General features: G+C 43.0%; 1 protein-coding gene across 4 annotated transcripts in view; it reads left to right on the top strand.

Moving 5' to 3' along the window:
* Nucleotides 1–27,424, top strand: part of COL18A1 (collagen type XVIII alpha 1 chain) — a 234,908-nt gene that overhangs the window by 123,054 nt on the left and 84,430 nt on the right. Inside the window, exon 1 of one of the 4 annotated variants that reach the window (XM_089680856.1) lies at nucleotides 4,863–5,884. The exons of 1 other annotated variant lie outside the window; for it this stretch is intronic. In XM_089680856.1, coding sequence (XP_089536982.1) covers nucleotides 4,942–5,884 — 943 coding nt within the window. In that variant the 5' untranslated portion in view covers nucleotides 4,863–4,941. Of the gene's footprint in view, nucleotides 1–4,862; nucleotides 5,885–6,087; nucleotides 6,842–27,424 lie in introns of those variants that run through there. 2 more of the 4 variants (XM_089680857.1, XM_089680858.1) reach the window with 2 other exon arrangements.

The raw sequence follows: 27,424 nt of genomic DNA on the forward strand, positions 1-27,424 counted from the left end.
TACCTGAAATCCCATACTACAGTTTGTCCATCACTGAGCCTGTCTGTAAGTTTTACAGGACTAGATAACAGCTGGACAATGTGCGGATGACCAGAAGAGTGATCCAGTGTACTCCAGTGTTGGGGTCTGTTTACCTGGCCAAGCTGGACCTTTTCACTTGTTGTTCAGTAAGAAGGATAAGAATGAGACATGCATAGTCATGCATTCTCTTGGGATACAAAAATACTTCTCGGTGTTACATCTAAAATTAAATAAGATCTTTTGATTGGATTATAACTTAAACTTTATAGTCACAGTGATCTGATATGTAGGGGCAGTGCCAGGTTTTAAACATCCTTGTCCTAAAAGCATCCCCCTTATTAATATTATTATTATACAGGATTTATATAGCGCCAACAGTTTGCTCAGTGCTTTACAATATAACGGGAGACAATACAGCAACAATACAGTTCAATACATGAGGGTTAGGAGGGCCCTGCTCCTTGGAGTTTACAATCTAGGAGATTATTCTGAAGACAATCAGAATACTGCTTCTCTTTTTACCATATTAAATTTGGTTCCTTTAATTCAGTATTCTGCTACTTTGTATGTTAAATGAAAAAAAGGATCAACATTGATATAATAAGTAATGGAAGATTTCATACTCCTTTGAGACAATTATTTGTGTTATTGGCTAAGATCTGTTGGCTCAATAGCTGTTGTCATGGGAAATCATTGTAAAGAGCAGTTGCAGATAAAACGTGAATCTACTCAGCGAGCTACCAATGCTGTCCAGCAAATTCTGCAGCTGTGCTAAAACTGAAGCCAGCTTTTATGCTTTTATTCTCTTTCTTTCCTTTCTTTCTTTCTTTCTTTCTTTCTTTCTTTCTTTCTCTTTTTCTTTCTTTCTCTCCTTTTTTTCTTTCCTCTCCATAACTTATACCACCCAACAAGTTAATAAAGAGCTCTGTAGCACAGCATGCCCTGCCCTAGATTATCAATGGAAGAATAAGCAGGTCTATAGAAATTAATTGGGAATGTACTTCTTGAAGCATGTAATCTTTCTCTCTCTCTCTCTCTCTCTCTCTCTCTCTCTCTTTCTCTCTCTCTTTCTCTCTCTCTCTTTCTCTCTCTCTTTCTCTCTCTCTTTCTCTCTTTCTTTCTTTCTTTCTTTCTTCTCCATAACTTATACTACTGAACAAGTTAATAAAGAGTTCTGCAGCACTGTGCAGACAGCATGCCCTGCCCTGGATCATCAATGGAAGAATAAGCAGCCTCTGATGGGTATGGGCAGCTACAGGGTGGTCATAGACGGGTGGGGTCCTCTCTGCCTACCATTGTTAAGGCACTCATCACAATGGCCTTAATTGTTACAGCGTGCCACAAATGCAGTAAATTGAGTATTTTCTGTGGGTAGAAGTGAACTATCAGTTGGAGCTTTCCCAATATGTTAGAAAATTGTGTTTGATAGCAAGTACTTCTGATGCAAACCCTACACAACCCAACTGAAAATGTTGTAACTTTTTTTGGCAACTGTGGCTGACAGCACTCAGTGATGAGAGATTACAGAGCTCTTATGTGCTGATCATCAAGCTTACTCGGCTATTGCAAGCCATGTTATACATACATATATATATATATATATCTTTCTTTTTTTCCCCTGATAATATGATTTTATTACCTGTTGATCCTTCCAGAAGAAGCTCTATTTTTACACTTTAACAGGATGACAATGTCTTTCAATCGGCAGTAAAATTGTCATCACTCTGTGGACAGGGTAGTCTTAGATAGAAATGTAATTATAAATGGATTTTAAGTTAGCAATACATTACTTAAAGTCCCACTCCAGCTAACAAATTTTAAGCAGATAAGCAGGGAATTTATTTTTATTTAAACCAAAATGCATAAAACTGACCACTGCCAGCAGAAAAAGGAATTCATATATTGAGTACTATCATACTCATATGCTGAATACTGTACTAACCGATACTAGAATATGATATTTTTCATTCTTAGTGGTCCTTAATGTACCCAGAGGCTCACATTTAATATCTTACTAGCAAATTGATAAGTCTATAGTCAAAATAAAAATGATATAGTCAAAATAAATGTGTAACAGTGTATATGTTACATTCTTCCTCCAATCATTACATTTTTTTATTTTCTTGTTCTGAAATACGAGTTGTTTCCAGTCAGAAGTAAGTGGAAAGTCATGCGTTAAGAGTCAGCAGCTCCATCCTTCCCCTCCTGTGTGAGATGGGGGCTCAGCATAAGACTCTGTGGTCAGTGGAGCAGAAGAGACCTTTGACCCAGACATTACCTCCCTCTCTCCGGCTGTTAACTTTTACTTCAGATCTAATGTATTCTTAATTTGCGACCAATTCTGACTGCTGTGATTCTCAGACTCCGATACATTTGTATTCAGTAGCTCAGAATCTGTTTGACATCAGTGTCTGGCTGGGTATAAGGTATTTATAAAAACTTGGGATAAAAGTTTGTGCGTTCCCTATCATAACCAATCAGATCCTAGATTCTATTTTTCCAGTGTGTATTAATGCTAAAATCAGACCTTTTAGGCAGCCCATACATGAGTCATTTTATTTTGTTCAATCGAAGGGATGAACGAAAAAAACAGACTCGATTCCCACATCCACACACTCCATGTTGGTGAAGGATTCCTCCCGCTGAGGCTTTGTATTCAGACAGCAGAGAGTCTTTCCCACCGTCAGAATACACCAATCAGTGCTGACAGCTATAGCCGGCAGCAGGGGCGGACTGACAACTCATGGGGCCCCTGGGCAATAGGGGATCATGGGGCCCCTGTGTCCTTGCCCAAACTCAAAAAAGCCTATGAAAAAGGTACCAGGGGCATGTCATGGAGCCCCCTACTGACTCCGGGCCCTCGGGCAGTGCTGTAGGGGATCATGGGACCCCTGTGTCCTTGCCCAAACTCAAAAAAGCCTATGAAAAAGGTACCAGGAGCATCTCATGGGGCCCCCTACTGACCCCGGGCCCTCGGCAGTGCCTGAGTTTCCAAATGGTCAGTCCACCCCTGGCCGGCAGCACTGACTGAGCAACAAAAAAAAGTCGGTAGGTCGACTTTTGTACAACCTCCCTGCCCATTCCATTCTGAACTGGCTGAATTTTGATCCATGTATGGCTGGCTTTAGACCAAATTCACACCTGAGTATTTTGTAGCTTGAAGCTCCAAAAGGCACAACAAACAAAGCCTCATGCTTTTTAAATGTTTATATTTGAGAATCCAGATGCCTGTAGCTCAATGCCTGGTACCCGTTCACACAAGCATTTTGCAGCTTGTAGCTCGAAGCTCAAAAATGCTCAACAAACAAAAACCTATTCTTTTCAATAGCCCTTGTTCACATCTGAGAGTCCTGGTACTTGTAGCAAAACACCAGTTGCTCAAAATAGTACATGCGCTACTTTTTAGGCAGAATTAAGCATGTTTATCCCCATAGACCAACGTGGGCAACTGTTGCCTTCCAGCCGTTGTGGAACTACAAGTCCCATGAGGCATTGCAAAACTGAAAGTTACAAACATGACTCCCAAAGGCAGAGGCATGATGGGACTTGTAGTTCACCAACAGCTGGAGTGCCACAGTTGCCCACCCCTGCCATAGACTTCAATGGAAACAACTGCAAAGTGGGACATGAGCTTTTTTCAAGTATTTTGTGACACATTTTCTGCTCAAACAGCAGCTTTCCGCCCCTTTTTCAGAAGCACTCCACACCTTATAGTTTAAAATCGCCTGCAAAAACGCCTTACAAAATCTGCAAAAATTTTCCATTCTGTTCCAAAAAAACTTGAAAAACTTTTGAAATCGCGACGCTTAAGTGTGTATGTAGGTTAAGGTTGCATTCACACGTGTGTTTGAAACGCTGGCAGAATCACGCTGCAATTGCGGCAAACCTCATCCTGTGAACCATGTTGCTGAAAAGAAGTTTTCTTTACGCGATGTGGTTTGCTGCAATTGCAGTGTGATTTATTGTGCGACAATTGCGGCACAACTGCACCGCATTTTCAGGTGCCGTTAAAATGAACGGCACCTGAACACAAGGTTTAGCGATTTGTCATTTTAGCACAGTGTTTTGAAATCACGGCCAGAAGTGCGGCAATTCTGATTCAAACCGCCCATGTGCGAACGCAGCCTGAAACTCGACAAGGTACATAAGCAACTTTTGAAGCAGAATGGAGCACTTCTGGCCCCATGGGCTTTGTGTGTTATGTGCGTTTTTAAAATGTTGCCATAATTAAAGTCTCTGGGCCAAAAAAGCGTGATCCTGCGCTACAGAAGTTCCTGTATGTCACTTCATACTTAAAAATGCTCAAAAACTGAAAAAAAGCCTAAATGACCTACCTGTGCTACATTCAAGTGTGAATGGGAGCTTACTGTATACTGTGGGCCAACACACTTTGTCATTTTGTAAAACCTTCTTTGTACACCTTAGACAAAGTATCAAGCAAGGACAACTTTGAGAGGTTGAACTTGTCGCTTTTCAGCTGCTGTGGAACTAAAAGTCTCAGCACACCAGGCAGAGCATGTAGGGGATGCCAGCTTCTCAGCATCTGTCCAGCAGCAGGTTGCTGAAGGAATTGAAAGTCCCTGCCCTGCAGAATGATGATAAACTTGGTGCTGTGTACGGACACTCCTTACAGCTGTGCACTTATTTTCTCAACAATATGCCTTTTGTCATCCTTTGAAACTTTTTTTTTTTTAAGTCCGTCAAGAGTGAAGTCAGTTGTATAGCACTTTGCAGTTGTTTCAGCTTTTCCACAGGCTGCGGGGCCGGCTTGTGATAAGGAGGCATGGTTTTGGTATTTGTATAGCCACACCTCTAGTAGTTCAGCTCTCGTGTGAAGGGTAAATGTGTAGTTTTCTAGCTGTAGAGGACAAATCAATGTGAACAGGCAAAGTTTGTGTAAGGGTTCAGAGCTTTTCTGCCATGGCTCTGATACGGCTTTGGCCAGTGCTGGCTGTCCTGCTGGTGACCTTACCTGCACTGTCTCATGCACAGTTGTTTAACTGGCTTGGCTGGGGTGCAAAGCCAACGATTCCTGCTACCCCTGCGGAGAAGGCAACCACAGAGCCTGCAATTTTGGCTACTACTGCAGCACCTAATTCCTCTGCTACATCATCTCATGAAGAAAGCAGCCTCCCTGCAGCAGTGACAGTTGTAGACAACGAGACCTCTTCCACTGGGCGGGATGAAAAGGACCTCACACCTGCAACTTCTCCATCTTCAGAGCCTGCAGCTACAGCATCTTTATCTGCAGGTGTGTCTTCTCCATCTAACCAGACTTCCATCCCTGCAGCTGCAACGACAAATCCAAACACATTAACCACACAGAAACAGCCTGCTGGCTCTGGGACTACAGAAGCTTCTTTGAACCATCAGCTGCGGATTTCAGAATCCCCTGCAACCATTAAAAAGCCTCCAGAAAATCAGATATTCAGTATTTTTCAGGTTCAGGAAGGGGAGAAAAACAGTGGTTTTGATGTTCAGTCTGCAACACCTACACCAAAGAATGTATCCACCTCTCCGCCCGGGGACTCAACTACTCAGAAGACGGAAGATAAAAATATTGCTGGCGTGGGTGCTGAGATCTTAAACGTGGCTGAAAATATTAGAAATTTCATGAATGTTTGGGAAGAGAAAGACTTGCCGACTTCTCCTGACCATCCACCTGCTGAACAAGAGTTAGGGGAGTTAATCAACGTAACCCTTCCTGCAAATCAAAGTGGCAACTTAAGTCAGCATGGCATGGGGCAGGTCAACAGCAGCAACACCACAGAAGCACATACACATAGTCAATTGTCCCCTTCCGATAACCAGACCTTAAACATCACCCAGGTGCCTTCAAGAAACATTTCGTCTGCTCAACCAGGTATTGCTTCTTTTCCAGTCTTCCCTGCAGTGGAGGCTGGGCCTACACCTTTACCCAACCAGTCTTTTTCAGGAATCCTCAAGGAGGGAGTCCAGAATTTAGAGTCTTTACCCAAGACCAGCAATCTGGAATTAAAAGGACCATCCTCCCCCCCTACCCTACTGGACTCACTGACCACGCACACGGGTCACCCAGGCAGCATGCGTAGTGCCGTTTCGATGAAAATGACAGGTTCTCTTGCCAGTGGCCTATCCCATTATGTGATAAATTCCTCAGATTCACTGTTACATAAAAAAGATGGGAATAATCCTATAGCTGAGTCAGATCAATCTAATGATGAGAGAATTGGGCTCCCTAAACATTCTGGGATAGCTGCCACTGCTGTCATTGCTCCTGCTCCTAATACACATGTAATCCATTCAGAGGGACATTATAATTCCAATCCATCAGATCCTGATTTACTAACCAGCACTAAAGCTTCTACCTCTACAGCTTCTAGAAATAATCGCACAGAGACTGCTTTAGATATACCTAAATTGACTCCAAAAGTTGCTCATTGCTTGCCTGTCCCCACCAACCTGCCTTTCTGCCACAAATTGGGAATTCAAACTTTCATGCTGCCCAATTATCTGAATCATACCAGTGTGCTGGAAATTGAGGCTGCTTTGCATGATTGGGAGGGGCTTCTTAAATCTCATTGTCACCGTTACCTGGAGTGGTTTTTTTGTTTGTTACTGGTGCCAAGGTGTAATACTTTCTCCTCGGTGCCTCCACCGATGCCCTGCCGGGGGTACTGTAAGGCCCTACAGGATGCCTGCTGGGACCTTGTGAAGGGAGCAGGTCTCCCTGTGTCTTGTGATGCTCTCCCTGAGGACGATTCGGGGGCTTCTTGTGTGTATATTCATTTTTTAACAGGTTCGGAGACCCTCGAGGTTTCCAGTTCTTCATTGTGGACAGGTAAGTGAAGCGTTAAATGTCAGTAGAACACAATCTTTTAAAAGGTAATTGTTATCTTTACATAAAAAGCTAGCAGTAATGTCTGTGTGGGAACAAGGCTTGAGCTACGTGTTACATTGACAGCCACATTCGGCATAAGGAACCCTGATTGGATGTTAGGAAGTCATGTGTGTGGTGGAAAACATCTGTCACCACAATGACAGGTACAAACAGTTACGCTTCATTTACACCTGTGCATTCGGAAGTGCTCACAAAATCACGTGCTTTCCCCCAACTGCTGCCCTTGTTTGCAGACGCATGGCAGTATAATTAGTTCCTAATGGCAGCCCTATGCATGTTACAACCTTGTGCACTCCATGCATTTTGGTGCGGTGGTTTTTGGGCTAGGCACTTCTTTTGTTCATTTCTCGCATGTAGAGCAGCCCATAGAAATCAATTGGCCGTCGCAAACACAACTTGTGGGGATGCACGGAAACACCCCAACAAAAGTGCTGGTTCAAACGCACCTAAAAGGTGTGAAAGAGGATTTATTTTCTTAGGTTCTCTTTCTCTTTGGCTCACTTGTTATGGTCGGCTCACAGTGTGTCTCTGGGAAAACGTTTTTAAAGTATTAAAGTGTTACTAAACCCACAACAATACAATCAGTCTGTATATGCTGTAAATAATGCTTGTTATACTCAATATGGAGCAGGGGCGGACTGACCATTTGGAAACTCGAGCACTGCCCGAGGGCCGGGGTCAGTAGGGGGCCCCATGAGATGCCCCTGGTACCTTTTTCATAGGCTTTTTTGAGTTTGGGCAAGGACACAGGGGCCCCATGATCCCCTATTGCCCGGGGGCCCCATGAGTTGTCAGTCCACCCCTGCTATGGAGCCTAAGAGGTTAATCCTCTGCATTGTATAAAAGTGCTGTTTGATCTGCTCCTTCTTCTACTGTCCCCAATCCAGCTGCTGATAGAACAGAGCCTTGGGGGCAAGCTGCACATGCTCAGTTTGTGTCTATTGCTGGAGAGTTTTTTTTTTTCTTGGAAGAATGCAGGTGATCAGCACAGGGCCAATCAGAGGGTCAGGGGTCCTGCAGCCTCATAGGCCAATCGGGGAGAATGAAAAATCCTCCTACAAGCTTTAACCAGTGCTCTGCTGGACACTGATAGAAGTCACATGACTGCTCTAACTGCTGATGAGAAAAGGTATTTAGAAGTTTATATTTACTAAAATAATTGCATTTCCATGTTGTGTGTACTGTGGGAGACCGAATATATTGAATGCAGGGTCCTGGGTTTAGTAACATTTTAAATCTAGTGGGAAAGGGTTAGACCCTCTGTCAAGTTTTGATTGCTATCTGTGTCCCCCATTGGGTAGATTCACCCTTCTGTTTGTACTAGTCAACATGGTCATCTAAAAAGAAATATTAGAGTTGTCCCCAGAATAAGATAAAGGGAAATCTTATAACGGGGACACTTATTGCAGAGACAACTGTCTTAGGGCCCTGTTCAGACATTCATGTTTTAACACATGCATTGCAATGCGTTAAAACTCATGTGTCATCGAAAGCAATGTTAAAGATAGAGCCTGTTCACACCTGTGCACATTTGAAAAATTAACAAACACATTTAGCCTGTTAACAAACCTAAAAAACGTTTTGCCTATACATATATTTTAAGGGATTCCACTGGTTCTTAAAGTATTAATAAACCCAGGACCCAGCATTCACTGTATCTGGTCTCCCACAGTACATGGAACATGGAAATGCATCTATTTTACCCTAGGTTCACACCTAAGCATTTTCTGCAGCATTTTGCGTTTTGCAGAAATGCAGTAGTTCATTTAACATGATTTCCTATGGGACATGTTCACATCTCCATCTTTTCACCCAGTGCATCTTTTGGAAAGAGGCAGGGACTTTTTTGAGTTTTTGGTTCTATAGACTTCAATGGAATGCTGCAGAAAAGAATGTAGTGCGTTTTTGATGCGCTTTGGCCACGTTTTTGATGCATTTTGTGTTTTAAATCTGCATAGCAACAAGAAAAATATAAATGAAAAAAAACTGCTGCAAAAACGCATGGCAGAAACGGATCAAACGCAACCTGCATATGTGTGAACTGAGCCTTAGTAAATATAAACTGCTAAATACCTTTTCTCATCAGCAGTTGGAGTAGTCTTGTGACTTCAGCAGTGCACTGGTTAAAGCTTGTAAAAGGAGTTTTCATTCTGCTATTGGAGGATGCAGAACCTCTGACCAATGTCTGGACAGTGCTGATTGGCCCAGTGCTGACCACATGCACTCTCCCAAGAAAAAAAAAAACTCTCTAGCAATAGACACCAAACTGAGCATGTGCAGCTTGCCCCCAAGTCTCTGTTTTATCAGGAGATATTTAGGAGACACTGGAAGAAGGGGAGGATCAGAGAAGACAGGATCAAACATCCTTTTTACACAATGCAGAGGATTAACCCCTTAGGTATTACAGTGAGTATAACAAGCATGCTTTACTGCATATACAGACTGATTTTGCTGTTGAGGGTTAGTAACACTTTAACCACTAGCCTACAGGGCACTTATACCCCCTTCCTGCCCAGGCCAATTTCCAGCTTTCAGCACTGTCACACTTTGAATGACAATTGTGCGGTCATGCAACACTGTACCCATATGACATTTTTATCATTTTTTTTGTGACAGAGCTTTCTTTTGGTGGTATTTAATCACCTCTGGGATTTTTTTTTTTCTTAAACCAAAAACCACTGAAAATTTTGAAAAAAAAAAAAAAGTTTTTTCTTAGTTTTTGTTATACAATTTTGTAAATAAGTGATTTTTCTCCTTCACTGATGTGCGCTAATGAGGCTGCAGTGATGGGCACTGATAGGCTGCACTGATGGACACTGATAGGTGGCACTGATGAGGAGGCACTGGTAGGTTGCACTGATGGGCATTGACAGGCATCACTGATGGGCATTGAAAGGCAGCACTGATACATGACACTGATATATGGCACTGATAGGTGGCACTGATAGGCAGCACTGACTTGCACTGTTAGGCGGCACTGACTGGCACGGTTAGGCGGCACTGACTGGCACTGTTAGGCGGCACTGACTGGCACTGATAGGCGGCACTGACTGGCACTGATAGGCGACACTGACTGGCACTGATAGGTGGCACTGATTGGCAGCACTGATAGGTGGCACTGATTGGCATTGATAGGTGGCACTGACTGGCGCATTGAAAGGCAGCTCAGATGGGCACTGATATGTGGCATTGATGTGCACTGGTATGCACTGACATGTGGCATTGATGTGGCACTGATGGGCACTGGCACGTGGCACTGATGGGCACTGGCACATGGCACTGATGAGCACTGACAGGTGGCACTTCTGGGGCCACACTGATCATCAAGGCACACTGATCATCATTGCCCTGATGATCAGTGTCCATGTCCCCTCTGCGGAAAGCCGATTACCGGCTCTCCTCTCCTCTCGAGCTGTCAGCGTGACAGCTGGAGAGGAGAGAAATGCCAATAACCAGAATTTCCGTGTTTGCATGTGATCAGCTGTGATTGGACACAGCTGATCACATGACCGAGCCGACATCTTCAGCTCTTTCCGTGATCCGCTGTGTCTGAGGGACACAACGGACCAGCGATTGCCGCGCTGCACGCTCCCTGAGCCACGGATGTGCAGTGAGAATGGTAGGATGTCATATGACGTCCTATCAGAACGAGAGAACCACCTTGCACCCGTCATTGTACTATAGGGCGGGCGGAAGGTGGTTAAAGTGAAATGCCAGTAAAACCTTTTTTGTCTTTTCGATAGAGTATGAAAGGGTTAACACTCTATTAAAATTTTATAGCTTTATATGACCCCATTGGGAAGGTTTTCCTCACTTCCTGTCATGGAGATCAATGTCATTGGAGCAGGAAGTCAGAAGAATTCTCCACAAGGGCCTGTGTTGACAGGCTTTGGCCTTGTGTCTATGACATCACTCTAAAACGATTCTGGGATTATTCTGAAAGTATTGTTAGGATTTCATCCCCATAGACTTGTATAGGAATGCAAATCTGCTTGGAAGAAACAAAAACCCATCAATATTGGCCCTAAAGTGGACTAACAGTAAAAACTTGACAGAGGTTCCGAGCCTTCCCTGAGGGTCTGTTCACACTAGCGCGCAGCCCAAAACGCCCGCTCACTGGTATGTGTATGAACAGCAGCGTTTTGCAGCAGGGGGCGATGTGAGGTGCTTTTTATTACATCACACAGCTGCCCACCAACCCTTTTTTTTTTTTTGAGTGAACTTCATTTGAAGTGCACAAAGTGACACCTCATTCACTGCACAGCAGAGTGGTACTATTGTGAATGGGCCTTAATAGTAGTTTTATTGGTGTGTGTCCCCATTTGAGAAATTCTGACATTTCTCCTTCCTGTCCCCAAGACAGGAAGTAGCAGGGAAACTTTCCACATAGGTAGAAATACAAAGTGATAGAGTTTCTCACCCTTCTCCTTTTTGGTGTAAACCAGCAAAAAACGTTTTGATTGACATTTCAGTTTCATTACTCTAGCATGAAAATGATTATTACAAATGCGTTGTTTTCATTGGTCTGCTATGCTTTCATTGCTTCATTCTGGGAATGTTAGCTTCTATCAGAGTCTAACCACACAGGAGCTTTGCTGAGTAAGAAATTCCCTTTCAGTACACAGGCATCTGGATTTCCCTGCAATGGGAAGAAGCAGTGTTCAGATGGTGACTTTGTAATGTGGGGCGCTGGTTTGTGGGCGGGGCCCGGAGCTCATTCCTAATCCCCCCACATAAAAGCATGTTACCACATTACACACGCAGAACGCCATGATTCTCTTATTACGGCTGAACTATTTACAACACTGTATTCCCTGCTGATCTGAGACCCTTGTGATGTATTCTCATGCACATCCAAAACTGTCATGTAATGATCATATGACACCTCTAAATAGAAAAATACGCCATATGTACAGACACCTCCAAGCCATAAAACAGTGGCTTTTATTTCCTCCACTGATACGAAGCACTATTCCTCCCACTAACACCAACAGCAGGGCAATAATTCCTGCACTGACACCAGCGATGGGGCACTAGTCCTTTCACTGACACCAACAATGGGGCATTATTCCTTCCACTGACACCAACAAAGGAGCACTATTCCTTTCACTGACAACAACGACGGGCATTAATACTTCCACTGACACCAACGATGGGGCAGTATTCCTTCCACTGACATCTATAATGGGGCACTATTTCTTCCACTGACACCAATGATGGGGCACTATTGCTCACACTGACACCAAGGATGGAGCACTAATTCTTCCGCTGACACCAATTAAAGGGCACTATTCCTTCCACTGAAACCAATGATGGGACACTATTCCATCATTGACACCAACAAAGGGGCACTATTCCTTTCACTGACACCAACAATGGGGCACTATTGCTTACACTGACACCATCGATGAGGCACTCTTGCATATTAATTGGTTTGTGTGAAATTTAGCATTTCCAAACTATGGTATAGATCAGGAGTCTCCAAACTGTGGCCCACAGGCCGAATGTGGCCCTTTGCTTGCCTTTAACTGGCCCTTAGACCACTATTCCTTCCATTGATGCGAGGCATTATTCCTGCCACTGACACCAATGATAGGGCACTATTCCTTCCACTGACACCAACAAAGGGACACTGTTCCTTCCACTGACACCAACAAAGGGGCACTATTACTTCCACTGACACCAATGATGTGGCATTATTTCTTCCACAGATACCAATAAGGAGGGACTATTCCTTTCACTGACACTAAAGATGGGGCATTATTGCTTCCACTGACACCAACAATGGGGCATTATTCCATCACTGACACCAATGAAGAGGCATTATCTTTTTCACTGACACCAACGATGGGGCATTATTGCTTCCACTAACACCAACAATGTGGCACTATTGCATCACTGATATCAATAAAGGGGCACTATTCTTTTCTCTGACACCAACGATGGGGCACTATTCCTTCCACTGACACCAATGGTGGGGCACTATTGCTTCCACTGGCACCAATGATGGGACACTCTTCCTTCCACTGACACCAATAATAGGGCACTATTCCTTCCACTGACACCAACAACAAGGCACTATTCCTTCCACTGACACCAACAACAGGGAACTATTCCTTCCACTGACACCAACAACAGGGCACTATTCCTTCCACTGACACCAATGAGGGGGCACTATTCTTTCCACTGACACCAACAACGGGGCACTATGCCTTTCACTGACACCATTGATGGGTCATTATTACTTCCACTAACACCAAGGATGGGGCACTATTCTTTCCACTGACACCAACAATGGGGCACTATTCCTTCCACTGACCCCAACAACGAGGCACTATTCCTTCCACTGACACCAACGATGGGGCACTATTCCTTCCACTGACACCAATGATGGGGCACTAGTCCTTCCAGTGACACCAACAAAGGGGCTCTATTTGTTCCACTGACACCAATGACGGGGCACTATTCCTTCCACTGACACCAATGATGGGGCACTATTCCTTCCAGTGACACCAACAAAGGGGCTTTATTTGTTCCACTGACACCAATGACGGGGCACTATTCCTTTCACTGACAACAACGACGGGGAACTATTACTTCCACTGACACCAATGATGAGGCATTATTCCTTCCACTGACACCAGCGCTGAGGCACTATTTCTTCCACACATACCAATGAAGAGGCACTATTCCTTTCACTGACACCAATGACGGGGCATTATTGCTTCCACTGACACCAACAATGGGGCACTATTCCATCACTGACACCAATGAAGGGGCACTATTCCTTTCACTGACACCAATGATGGGGCATTATTTTTTCCACTGACACCAATGTTGGGCAGTATTCCTTCCACTGACACCAATGATGAGGCAGTATTCCTTCCACTGACACCAATGATGGGGCACTATTCCTTCCACTGACACCATCGATGCGGCATTATTCCTTCTGCTGACACCAATGATGGGGCACTATTCCTTTCAGTGACACCAATGATGCAGCATTATTCCTTCCGCTGACACCAACGACAAGGCATATCTCTGATATCAACTACGAGGCACTATCTCTTTCACAGACACCAACAACGGGGCACTATTCCTTCCACTGACACTAATGAAGGGGCACTATTCTTTCCACTGACACCAATGATGGGGCACTATTCTTTCCACTGACACCAATGATGGGGCCCTATTCTTTCCACTGACACCAATGATGGGGAAGTATTCCTTCCACTGACACCAACAATGTGGCACTATTCCTTCCACTGACACCAATTATGGGGCATTATTCCTTCCACTGGCACCAATGATGAGGCACTATTCCTTTCAATGACACCAACAATGGGGCATTATTCCTTCCATTGATACTGATGGGGCAATATTCCCTCCACTGACACCAATGATGGGGCACTATTCCTTCCACTGATACCAATGACGAGGCAGTATTCCTTTCACTGACACCAACGACGGGGCATTATTCCTTCCATTGATACTGATGGGACAGTATTCCCTCCACTGACACCAGCAATGGGGCACTATTTCTTCCACTGATACCAACAACAGGGCATTATTCCTTCTGCTGACACCAATGATGAGACACTATTCCTTCTACTGACACCAGTGATGGGGAATTATTCCTTCCACTGACACCATATGCGGGGCACTGTTTCTTCCACTGACTCCAATGATTGGGCATTATTCCTTCCACTGACACCCATGACGGGGCTCTATAAGGTCCCCTCTACTTTGGCACATTTGTCAAATGTAGAACAGCCACTGAAATCAATGGGTTGCCTTATGCGTGTAGCTCAGAAATCCACAGAAACGCACAAAAAATACAGTGTGATTTTACGCCCCTTCATAAAATGCCAAATATGAATGCAGCCTTAGCCCTGGTTCACACTAATGCGGTGCGGGAAACAATCGCAGCGAATCATGTGCGTTTCCTGCACTGCAGTCGCACAGCGTCCATGCGATCTGGTATGGGTGTCAATGTTAAATTAACGACAATCCGAAACAGATCTCAAAACTCAGTGCAATTACCAGAACTCACATCGCATGGGTGTGAACACCGATGGGATGCGAATCAGGTGCGGGGGAAAAAGGGTCCTGCACCCTTTTGTATGGCTCAAATCGTACCGCACAGACATCGCATGTGATGTGCGCAGGAATGTGGTGCGCTTCCTCTGCAAACCACATGCGTTGTGCCGCACCTCATTAGTGTGAACCCAGGCTTAGAGGAAATGTACCTCCTTCTGAGATGCTGTTTTTTCTATCCTTGTTTATCTTTTTTGTTGGGTTACCTTCTAAAAACATATTTACATACCCCGGGAAGTCAGTATTGCCTGGCTGCAATCCTCAGCTCTGCAGGCTCCGCTACCATCTTCCATGTCCACATTATTGGGAGCTGGCTGTCTTTTCTGGATTTCTAGTAGCCAGCCTGTGATGAGCCAGGTGGGCTCTCCAGCCACTGTCTGTCCCTGCTCTTGCAGCCTCCTAGGATATGGAACGGAGCTATATCATGATACTGCAGGAGCAGGGACACCTCATTCTCACCTAGATGAAAAAAGAGACAGGGCCGGTGATAGGAAGAAAAAAAAATTGTTTTTTAAATAGCGGAGAGAGGAAGGTGGCAGCGAGGAAGTTCATTTTAGGAATAAAAGTCTTCCGTAGCCTCCCTGGCAGAATTCCCGAGTTTAGCTCGGGGTAAAGTTTCAGCACCACAAGCGGTAATCCCAAGCTACACTCAGGCTTACAATACGGCGCTGCTCCGGGATCCCTTCTGCACTTACCTTGTCCGGCGCTCCCGCGATGTCCCCCCTGCAGCGTCAGCGGCAATGTAATCCGGCGGATGCCGGCATCTGTCTTCCGGGTTCCGTTCCCTGCGAGCGTTGGGACGTACGGGGACAGAACGGCGGGAAATTTGAAAATGTCAAAAAGTGACATTCACTAAATTCACTAAAATCACATAGTAAAACATTACTGTATCAAACCATTTCACATACATTTTGTCCCTAGTGCTTTGTCCTGTGCCCTGCCTGCATTTTTACTGTTCTTTCTGCCTGGAAACTGGGAAATGTCCATGGCGTCCAAAAAGCGTCCCTTTATGTCAAAAGCGGTTTTAGACCAGCTAGAGAACAGTGATAGTAAATTAGAACTACTTGCAGAATTGAGTGATAATGATTCGTGGGGAAATTCCTCATCAGACACTGAAAACGATTTTGCGACTTTGCTCATTGATGTGCTAACTTGGCGCTATATTTCAAATTTCAGTGTTTTTGGTTTGATTATATTATTGAATTAAATTTATTATTATGTTATTATTTTTTATGATTATTTATTATTATTTTTTATGATTATTATTAAATTATAATTTATGATTTCGTGTTTTAAATTTTAACATACCCGGGATGTTTACTAGACTCGTGTTCTGACAGATTTCAGTGAGTTATTCCTAAAAATTACAGGCCTACAATAAAAAAAATACATATTTCCATGCAAAAAAATGTACCGCTTTGAGCACAGAAATATGGACATAATCAGACCGCTAGGGAGGTTAAAGTGAATCTGTTACTAACCTGAGTATTTCACACAAAGTATGTGATGCAAAAATACATAAGCAAAGCTTACCTTCTAGTCAAAAGGTTCGAAAGAGCTAAACAGTTTGAAGTTATATGTAAATCTTGACTCTTGCCTGTCAAAGTCTAGCTATGTCCCGCCCATTTTTAAATTTTACTATTGAGCCGTGAGGCCACACATTAAAGTAAACCGCGCTTTGCCCACTCAGGAAAAAGCAACAGGTTCACTTTAATATATAATTTATTATAAAGCATAAAAATGCATACTCACAAACCAAACGGGGATAAAAACAGACAAGAAGAGTCCATAATAACAGTCCAAAGTGACGATAGACCCTTAGTAAGGTAAGCTAATGCATTTTGGGAGACAAACTCCCTTCATCAGAGCCGTTCCGTCCCCGTACTCCGTAGGGAGTATCTCATTATTTGGGGAGATTTCCTCACTTCCTGTCCTCGTGGTCACAAAAGAAGTCAAATCTTCCCAAAGGGGGACATGTGCCGACCATACATGGTTCGAATTCCGAACGATTTTCGTACAAAAATCAGACCTAAGAATAATCAGCCGATATTCACTCTGTTAGTAGGGCAATGGCATCGGCCGATTTTCATGGTTCCTCCCCATTTTGTTTATCGGGCATGCTGAAAAATTTGTGAAAAACAAACGATTTTCGAAATCATTGGTGGCACCATCAGATTACAGAACGAACAATGTTTTGATTTTTGGGCGAAAAATCATTCGGAATTCGAACCATGTATGGCCTGCAATAGGCAGCAGTAAAAAACAAACACAGGTTCTATACATTTAACATATTTATTGCTTTCTTTAACATTCAGAGAAATTTCCTCCTAATGTCCTGTCCAGTTGATCTCACAGGAAATGAGGGCAAATCTCTCCTATGGAAGATCTGTTGAGAACTTAAAAGAAAGTTCATATTAATACAGCAAACCTTAAAGGATAACATGTTCCCCTAGCCGCAGCCGCTTCCCTCTGACAGATAGTACAGGGAGACCCCATACTATCTGTCAGATTTGAAAATAGCGTGGCCGTGCGGGGCTCCACCCACTCAGCCACGTCACAGTGTTCTGTGAATGAGTGCCTACAAGTCCCAACAGCCTTAGCGGCTGTGGGCTTGTAGTTTTCCATGAACTATCACGGTATGGAGAGCCCTGTGGTAGTTAATTGAAGCTTTATATCAGTATATCTGCTTGACCTTACATCCCGTACAGCAAGCAGATATTCTGACAGGTCTGCAGGAGACCTGCATGGCATCAGCGATCTACTGATCACTGCTGCAATGCTCTACAGGCATCACCTGCAAAAAAAGTGTATTTATTATTTTTGTCCAAAAGGTGACCTTATCCTTTAAACTGAATCTACTAAGCCAGCTGATATTGCTTCAGTGTCCTGTATTTTGTTATTGTGTTTTTATTGGCACAAGATTAAATAGGAGTGAGAGTGGGATCGATAGCTGGCCCGGAGGATAGATGCATCATGTGTGCCTACAGCTTCTGGCAACCCCTGCGTTTATCTCAACACTAGGCAGATCTTTTTGGTGTATGTGGAGGTGTTCTTGCTTTTCTGCCTACCCTGGAGGCTGATAACCAGGGAACATGAGATTATACATCAAAGTAATGGCTGTTTGCTCTGCTTTAGTTAAAGGCGGTGGGGATGGGTTGAGAAATCATTCATACATTGTGTGCCAACAAAAAAATAAATAAAATAAACAGAAGGAAAACTGGCAGCTGTGATAAAACATAGGATATTACAATATGATGATATAATGTGTTACTGACATTTTTTAGCTGGCTTATCTTTCTGTTTTTGGCAATGTTGTTTGCTAACCATACATGTACAGTGTGCTTCCATTAAAGTGAACCTGCACTTTGCTCATACTGGGCAAAGTAACTGGTTCAGTTTACTGTATAGAGTAGGGTTTCTCATCCAGGGTTCCATGGAACCCTAGGGTTTCTCAAGAGGTTGCTAGGGCTTCTTTGAGCAATGAGCACTTTCTTCTTCTCGGGCAAATTCCCACTGAGACCATTGGTTTTTTTAGCTATCTGTAAGGGGGTAATTTGTTCCAATGACCAAAAGTGTAAGGAGCATTCTTTGCACTGACCATCACTCTGGTTGTATTATGAGTTGTAGATATAGTCATTTTTAGCAGGGGTTCCCTGAGACTGGAAGGTTATTTCAAGGATTCCTCGGTGCTGAAAAGTTTGGGAAAGTCTGGTTTAGAGCAGAAGGTACATGTACCTACCTTGCACTTGTGCACCTCCTTGCCAGCACACCTGAAACACCAAGCACAACATTCGAAATACATGTGTCGGTCAGGCATCGCAGTTGATCGCTCATGCATTAAAATAACTAAATTGTGGTTAGACGATGGGAATGTCATGGATTTTGCCATATCCATCTATATCAGGTCAATCCCAGGATGGCTTGTAGTAGAATAGATTGGTTGGTAATGAATAAAAGGTAGATACATATACCTCATTGCTTACGGTTCCCACTAGATCCCTTTAAATTTAAATGCTGTGGCTGTTTGAACCACTTCAGTTCTCCCACCTGTATACAACGTATAAACGAGAGCATTCTTTACATTTCTGCTATGGTATGGACAAATTGGCTTTCTTCTTCAATCTATAGACAAAAAGAAAAAAATGTGTTAAGAGGTTTAATAGAAATATGTTTTATTGTAAAAAGGTGTTTTTAACTGTTGTCATATGCAGGCCAAAAGTCATCCTTTTATGAATGAAACAGTAAATACAATGTAACAATACATTGTTATGTTGTGTTACTTTATGACATCTACAAGAGTCATTTTATGCTGGAGCTGTTGCATTTTGACATCCACTCCTGTCATGTAATAAATAGCAAGCCCCAGCTGTCACATTGACAGCCAGGAATTGCTGATAGGAACAAGGTAGAGGAGCAGGATGAAGAAGATATGACCAAGAGATTTTCTTTTTAAGGAGTATCCCCTACATCTAAGGTTCTTAAGTGGATAAGATGATAATTAGACACAGTGGGTACCTCACCTGCATTTAACTAGCCCCAGATCCTGTATAGTTTATATGTGTTCAGTTTTATGGGAGGGAGGTGGAAGCTCTGGGTGATGCCTCATACAGTATAGTAAACCTATTACTTTGGCCAGAAGGGGTAAAGATGTAGATTTTAAAGAAACCCACACAAGAAGATAGCTTACCATAATATAGAGGATTGTGAGTGAGTGTTGTCACTCTAGGACTGGAAATGTGTTGCTGGCAGAATCACCAGCTGAAACTAAATGAGAAAAACTGAAAGAAAACAGAAGCAAGCAATATTGTTTGTGTCTTAAGTGCTTTGTTAATGAAATGCAGTACTTTCTAGTGATTATGTCTCTCCTTATTGAATTTTAAATAGATTTATTGTGGAAAATGGAACATGCTATAAACCTGGGGCGTGGGAAGTGCAGTAATCCAAACCCTATCTACTTTCTTTGCTCTGACTGCTGGAAATGGACCAAATGTGAAAACTGATTGGTTGTTGCAAATACTGTACATCAATGCTCATTAGTTCCCTACAACATACCCTTGTTCTCAGGTTTCTTTGAAAATTGTCTAGATCATGTACAGTATTGACTTGCTTTGGCAGAAAAACAAAAGTATTCCCACAGACCCAGGTTGACCATTTATGGCCTGAATTTGCAAGTGATATGACAACTTTGCACATCACTTGCAATAACCCAGCTGGCGATGGCAAACAGTCGTGTGAGAAATTTAACTGCTCAGAGATTTTAATTGCTCAAAGATAGGTAAAGGGTTTAGGGTAAGCAGATTTGTGTCATCTCTTATTGCTATGGGGCAGTGATCTCCAAACGGTGGCCCAGGGGCCAGATACAGACTTTTACTTGCCTTTATCTGGCCCTTGGGGTACTATTCCTCCTACTGACATCAACAATGAAGGCATAATTCTTGCTAACACCAACAGTGGAGTACTATTCCACCCACTAATATTAATGATAAGCACTATTCCTCCCACTGACACCAATCATGGGGCACTATTCCTCCCACTGACACCAATCATGGGGCACTATTCCTCCCACTGACACCACCAATAGGGTCATAATTCCTGCCACTGACACCAACATTTAGGCACTATTCCTCCCACTAACACCAATTATGGGGCACTATTTCTCCCACTAACGCCAATGATGGAGCATTATTAAGTCTGAAGAACAGTGAACTAGCCCCTTGTTTAGAAAGTTTGAAGACCCCTGTTTTAGGAAAACAATTTTCCTGTCTTCAGGAAGACTTTTCTTATGACTTTTATTATGACTTTCCAGAACTAAGCTCATAATTTATGCATCTATAATACATCAGAAGCAATACATTTCAAAAGCTTACTATAATCAGACCAATAAAGTTGTCTGTAAGTGATTAGAATTGGTAATTATGTGTAACGGCACATCAATTTCAAAGCTTATTTTACAAAGGACATCGAATTTCTTCTAGTCAGTTGCTCCAGGAAGCAGTGGTCCTCAATTGGCAGCTTTGGAGTCAAAGGTGACCCTCAGCTACCTCTTGGCAGGTATTCATTATCAATCTGTATGCAACAATAAACATTGCTGATGCAGTTTGGTTTAACCTGTATAGTGTACATAGTTATTTTTAAAGTATATACTGTATAAACCAAATCAGTAAAATCACATATAAACATCTTAATGTCATATCAAATATAATTTTAGTATAATTTAAATCTGCAGCCTTCATTAACTCCTTCTTGCCAGGCTGTACACATATATGTGGTAGCAGAACTGTGGGCTTTAACATCATGCTGCCACATATATGCGAACCGCTGGCATCAGGGCTGCTATTAGCCCCCTGTGTGCCCTCAGTAGCCACCAGCAGGAAGGAGATGAGGGAAGCTGGCAGTTCTGCAGGAGAAGGCAGGCACACAGGGGGGCCCAACAGCAGGTAAATGGGTTGCAGATACTAGAACCAATCCGCAACATGCAGTGCAGCTGGAGGGAGAAAGAAGAGTAGAAGCCAGCAGCTTTGCAGGGGGAGCCACAAGAGTCATTAGTGTCAATAATAGGCCAATACAGCTGCCCTCCTGCTCCCCCTGGACCTCCACTTTTGAACTGATGGGGCCCAGGTCCAGTACAGGTGGGCCAGTTGTACTGCCTTAACAGTAGCCCTGGCTGGTGTCACTGTTTTGTGCTGTCACTGACAGCTCCTGGTCACTGCTTTCAATTGGCAGTAAGTAGGGCAAACTCTCAATCCTGTGACAACTGTAACAGTGGCAGTGATCACATGAACGGGAAGCCCAGGAAACACCTTTGGTATTGATCCCATTAAAGGGTCAGGTGAATCCAATACTTGGTGATCCTGGCATGAAGGACTCTGTTCGGGTTTTGTCTCTGACTCTGAATTGGGCTCCTTCATTGTCACCCATTCAGAAGGGCTTCTGATAGAGACTACAAGGCACTATGTGATGTAGTAAATCAACAGCATTAAACTATAATAAATGATGAACAAGAGATGTAAGCAAGTATTTCATTATAAAGTGGCAGTTTTTTATAATGCATCTCTATGTAGCAAACTAATCACATTTTTCATATGCTATTTTTTTTTCTTGTTTATTAATGAATTTGGATTTTGAGCTATGGAAAGTTGGGGACCTCCAGTATACAGTATCATATTCACAGTGATTTTGGAGCTGCCAAAAAGTGTTCAATTTCTCATCTGTTCCTACATTTATCAGTATTATGATGGTTGACATTTAGCAACAGCTGGAGGCTGGAAAGTGGAAAAAATGCTTCACAAATATTCCTCGAGCTACCACATACTGGCATGGGAACCAGCCTGCCTGGCCGGCTCCTCGGCCTCACAATCTCATACTGTACCTCTCATTTGGAACCATGTACTATTCGGATCTTCAATCGCTGGCTGTAGATAGGCTCCATCCAGTTGCAAACACTCGTTTCCATGCTAAGCAGCTTTGTCCTCCCATCCAGGGCAGCTGTCTTTTCCTATCCATGGCAAATTAGTTGAGTTAGTGATATTGCTGGTTATGTGCTGGGGGTTCTTCCTCTGGGAATAGCCATCTTGTGCTGACGCCATGTGTACAGTACACCACTGGGCTTTACAAGTTGGACAGAGCAGCATTGTAGTCTGAAATCTGTTAATCTACATTGAAGAGTGTGAATTCTGAGCGCTCAGCCAGGGAATGATAAGGGCTTTCTCAGCCGCGTTATCGAATTTATAAAGACACAGGGTGATGTGATACTCTCCTACAAAATGAGTCATTATGAAGTAAATATAGAAGCATCACATAAAATTTAAATTGAAGATTATGAATGGAAGCTACTTGTCTTTTATGTCTAATTGTGATGATTTTTTTTTCCTTTTTTCTTGATGCATGCAACATCATAGTTATAAACATTTCCATGTACAGTTCCTACTGCTGATGAAGTTTATCAGGGAAGAAGGGGGGGGGTATAGTCAGATCAGACCACTTTTCACTCCAGTTAACAGTTAAAATAACCACATTTTGTGTAATATTCTATGATATCGCTCATCAGGTAAAAGGTAAATAAAGTTAAACTGCCAAAATTGGTCATTAAACACTTGAAAGGCTTTGGATCCTTTCACATGGGCTTACCATCTCTCCATTTTTCATTCATCCATTGACAGATGAAAAAACGAACAGCAATGCATTTCTATAGGCAAACGGATATAAATGGATGATCATCCGTTTACAGGTCTGTTCGTTTTTTTACACAAGTCTCTATTTTTGTTCCATTTGGAAAACGGAAGCAGATCTAAATTGATGTAAACAGACAAATGGTCCATTTTTGTATTAGTTGTTAGGAAATAGCACCCGCCGGCATCCTAGCAACCAGTGACTCGTCCCTGCTGTCAGCAGCAGGGAAGAGTCATTGGTTTTTATGGAGCCGACACCCACCAGCTTCCTAACAACGATGACTCATCCCTGCTGCCCCTCCTGAACCCTATAAGGCCACATGCCCTCAACATGGGCCTATGTTGATGGGTTTTGGTTTTGTGTCGATGGCATCAGTTTGAGATACTTCTGAGATCAGTCTGAATTCATTGACAGGTGCATTAAACTTGTAGTGGAGCTCCTGGCCTGCATTTAAAATACTTTGAGTGGGTTTAGCATCCCCATAGACTTGTATGGAACTGTTAAACCCATGTTATATGAGCAAAATCCCTGTGACATATCCCTTATAGTTTCCATTGCTCTGAGTGGAAGACAGATGCAGAGATACAAATGTCAGTGGGGCAACTGCAAGATGTAAACATCAGGCAGGTGATTTAACCCAAAATATCAGTGTGGAGTTGAGTTGTCCTTTACATTTTAGACTTTAACTATGGATTAGGTTTACACCAAACTTTGTGCTAGACCTAACGGCATCATTTAGAGATTCTTTCTTTCTGCAAAGATCTAAGTATAATTTCAATTCACTAAGATCCTGTCAACACAGAGCTCTATTTTGATATTGGTGAGTTGCATATAGAGAAAAAAAAAAGTCTAAAATAATTTCTCAGTATGGTATATATTTTCCATTACTGTGATTTATGATGTAAAATCTGTTCAATTTATCTTGTGGGAAAGGATAGGAGCACATATAGCTGGTATGTGTGGAGGATGGGGTAGTGTGATTTACTTGCTGCTTGAACTGTCAACATGTACCTGCTCCATCTCCAGATGTTTTCCATCACTTTACTATTTCAGTCATGTAGATGGGCATACTGTGTGATCTATTATCCAACAGAGGGTATATTCTGACAGAGTCATGCTCTGTGCTGCTTAGCATACGTCCTGAATTATTGGCAGAACTGTCTTGTTTGTGCAATAAAAAGTCTCTGTTGGCCACTGATTGCCAGATTTAATAAAATGATGCAAATATGAGTCAGAAGACACATTTTCCAACATCAGTCAGTTATTTTATTTTCTCAGGGAACAAAATAAAATAGATGATTAGCTACTATAGACATGTTTTCTGGAAAACTCTCTTTTCTCGTTTTTCAAAAAGTACCCCAAAGTTGAGATGAAAAAAGTACCCAGAGCTCTACTGGTATCACAGAGTGCTTGTATGTCAGGATAGTTGTCCTAATGAGGACCTGGGTGGCTCGTATCTTGGGGTGCTCTGATATATAAAGATTGACTCAACCTCCCAACCTGTCCGCACCCCTTCTAAGCTCCTTTTGGTGAGTGAGGGTACCTATTCTAGTGACAGACCAATTATATGGTGAGTGAGGGTTCCTATTCTAGTGACAGACCAATTATATGGTGAGTGAGGGTTCCTATTCTAGTGACAGACCAATTATATGGTGAGTGAGGGTGCCTATTCTAGTGACAGACCAATTATATGGTGAGTGAGGGTGCCTATTCTAGTGCCAGACCAATTATATGGTGAGTGAGGGTGCCTATTCTAGTGCCAGACCAATTATATGGTGAGTGAGGGTGCCTATTCTAGTGCCAGACCAATTATATGGTGAGTGAGGGTGCCTATTCTAGTGACAGAGCAATTATATGGTGAGTGAGGGTGCCTATTCTAGTGACAGACCAATTATATGGTGAGTGAGGGTGCCTGTTCTAGTAACAGACCGATTATATGGTGTGTGAGGGTGCCTATTCTAGTGACAGACCCATTATATGGTAAATGAGGGTTCCTATTCTAGTGACAGACCCATTATATGGTGAGTGAATGTGCCTATTCTAGTGACAGACCAATTATATGGTGAGTGAGGGTGCCTATTCTAGTGAAAGACCCATTATATGGTGAGTGAGGGTTCCTATTCTAGTGACAGACCCATTATATGGTGAGTGAATGTGCCTATTCTAGTGAAAGACCCATTATATGGTGAGTGAGGGTTCCTATTCTAGTGACAGACCCGTTATATGGTGAGTGAGGGTGCCTATTCTAGTGACAGAGCAATTATATGGTGAGTGAGGGTGCCTATTCTAGTGACAGACCAATTATAAGGCCTAGGCTAACCATACATTATTATTATACAGTATTTATAAAGCGCCAATAGTTCGCTCAGCGCTGTACATTACAAAGGGGGACAGAACATGTGACAGAACAATACCAATACAATGCAAAACATGAGGGGTTCGAGGGCCCTGCTCTTTCGAGCTTACAATCTAGGAGGGAGGGGATAGTGGTACAGGAGGAGATAGCTGTGGGGGATGGAGTGGTAGGAAGAGTGGAGGAGGTCGGCAAGTTAGCAGGGGGTGGGGTAGGCTTCTCTGAAGAGATGGGTTTTCAGGGTGCGCCTAAAGGAGAGGAGAGTAGGTGATAATCTGATGGGTTGGGGCAGGGAGTTCCAGAGGATGGGTGACACCCTGGAGAAGTCCTGGAGGCGGGCATGGGAGGAGGAGACCAGGGAACTAGAGAGAAGGAGGTCTTGTGAGAAGCGGAGTGAGCGTGCTGGGCGGTACTTGGATATTAGGTCAGTGATGTAGTTCGGGGCAGTATGGTGGACAGCTTTGTACGTCAGTGTTAGGATTTTGAATTTGATCCGTTGCGCAATCGTAAGCCAGTGGAGGGATTGGCAGAGGGGGGTGGCAGAAACGGAGCGGTTGGAAAGGTGAATGAGTCTGGCAGCCGTATTCAGGATCGACTGAAGCGGGGATAGCCAGCGGCGAGGCAGGCCAGTAAGGAGGGAGTTGCAGTAATCAAGTCGTGATATGATGAGGGAGTGGATGAGCTGTTTAGTGGTTTATATGTTTATATTTTCATTTGAACATTCATATGAAATTCTGAAAAACCATTTGTCTGACCATTTGAAAATGCCATTATTCAGTCAGCTACTTTTATTCCAGACCTGCTACTTGAATGGATTATTAGATGTATTAAACAACAGGTTTCTTTGAGCCCTGGTTCACATACAGTATGTGTGGTCCGGTTTGACAGTGCGATTTTAACCCTCTCCAGTGTGACTTTTTTCAGCGGATAAGGTGCTAATTGTCAAATTGTATGACATTGGAAATTGCACCTGAACCAGGCTGAATTGCACTGGACTCTTTTCGAAAACGTGCTGCGGCCAGCCCGCACATATATGAACCAGCTCTATTGAAAAGGCTGCAGGTTTACATGTCATGGGAATTGGATGCAGTTCAAATACATCCAATTCACATATATACTCACCAGCCACTTTATTAGGTACACCTTGCTAATACCGGGTTGGACCCCCTTTTTCCTTCAGACCTGCCTTAATTCTTCATGGCCTAGATAAAACAAAGTGTTAGAAACATTTCTCAGAGGTTTTGGTCCATATTGGCATATGTTACTGTTGCCTTTCTATCATCTCAAACCAGTCTGCCCATTCTCCTCTGACATCAACAATGCATTTTCATCCACACAACTACTACTCATTGGATATTTCCATTTTCTGTAAACCCCAGAGATGGTTTTGCATGATAATCCCAGTAGATCAGCAGTTTTTGAAATCTTTAGACCAGCCTATCTGACCCCAACAACCATGCCATATTCAAAGTCAATTAAATCCCCTTTCTTTCCGATTCTGGTGCTCAGTTTAAACTTCAGCAAGTCATCTTCACCATGTCTCGGTGTCTAAATGCATTGAGTTGCTGCCATGTGATTGGCTGATAATCAATTTGTGTTACCAAGCAATTGAACAGGTGCACCTAATAAAGGGGTCAGTGAGTGTATGTGAACCAGGTCTTATTGTTGAAATCAAGGAAAAGGAATGTAAAACTGAGTTTATTTAAATTTATAGGTATATATCATATTTTGAAGTACATACATTATATGTTCACTTGTCCATGGGGGTTGTAGTGGATATGCTACTGTATATACACAAGAATCTACATATAAATCCAGTTTTGCATACACTGTACAGAAACCTTTGTATTGTTCTTTCATACAATCCTATACCATACATAATCATTTAGAAGATTGAATATTGA

This window comes from Staurois parvus, unplaced genomic scaffold (genome assembly GCF_062004578.1).
Source record: "Staurois parvus isolate SC_StPar_1 unplaced genomic scaffold, SC_StPar_1.0 ptg000251l, whole genome shotgun sequence".
In the NCBI taxonomy this organism is placed as follows: Eukaryota; Metazoa; Chordata; class Amphibia; order Anura; family Ranidae; genus Staurois; species Staurois parvus.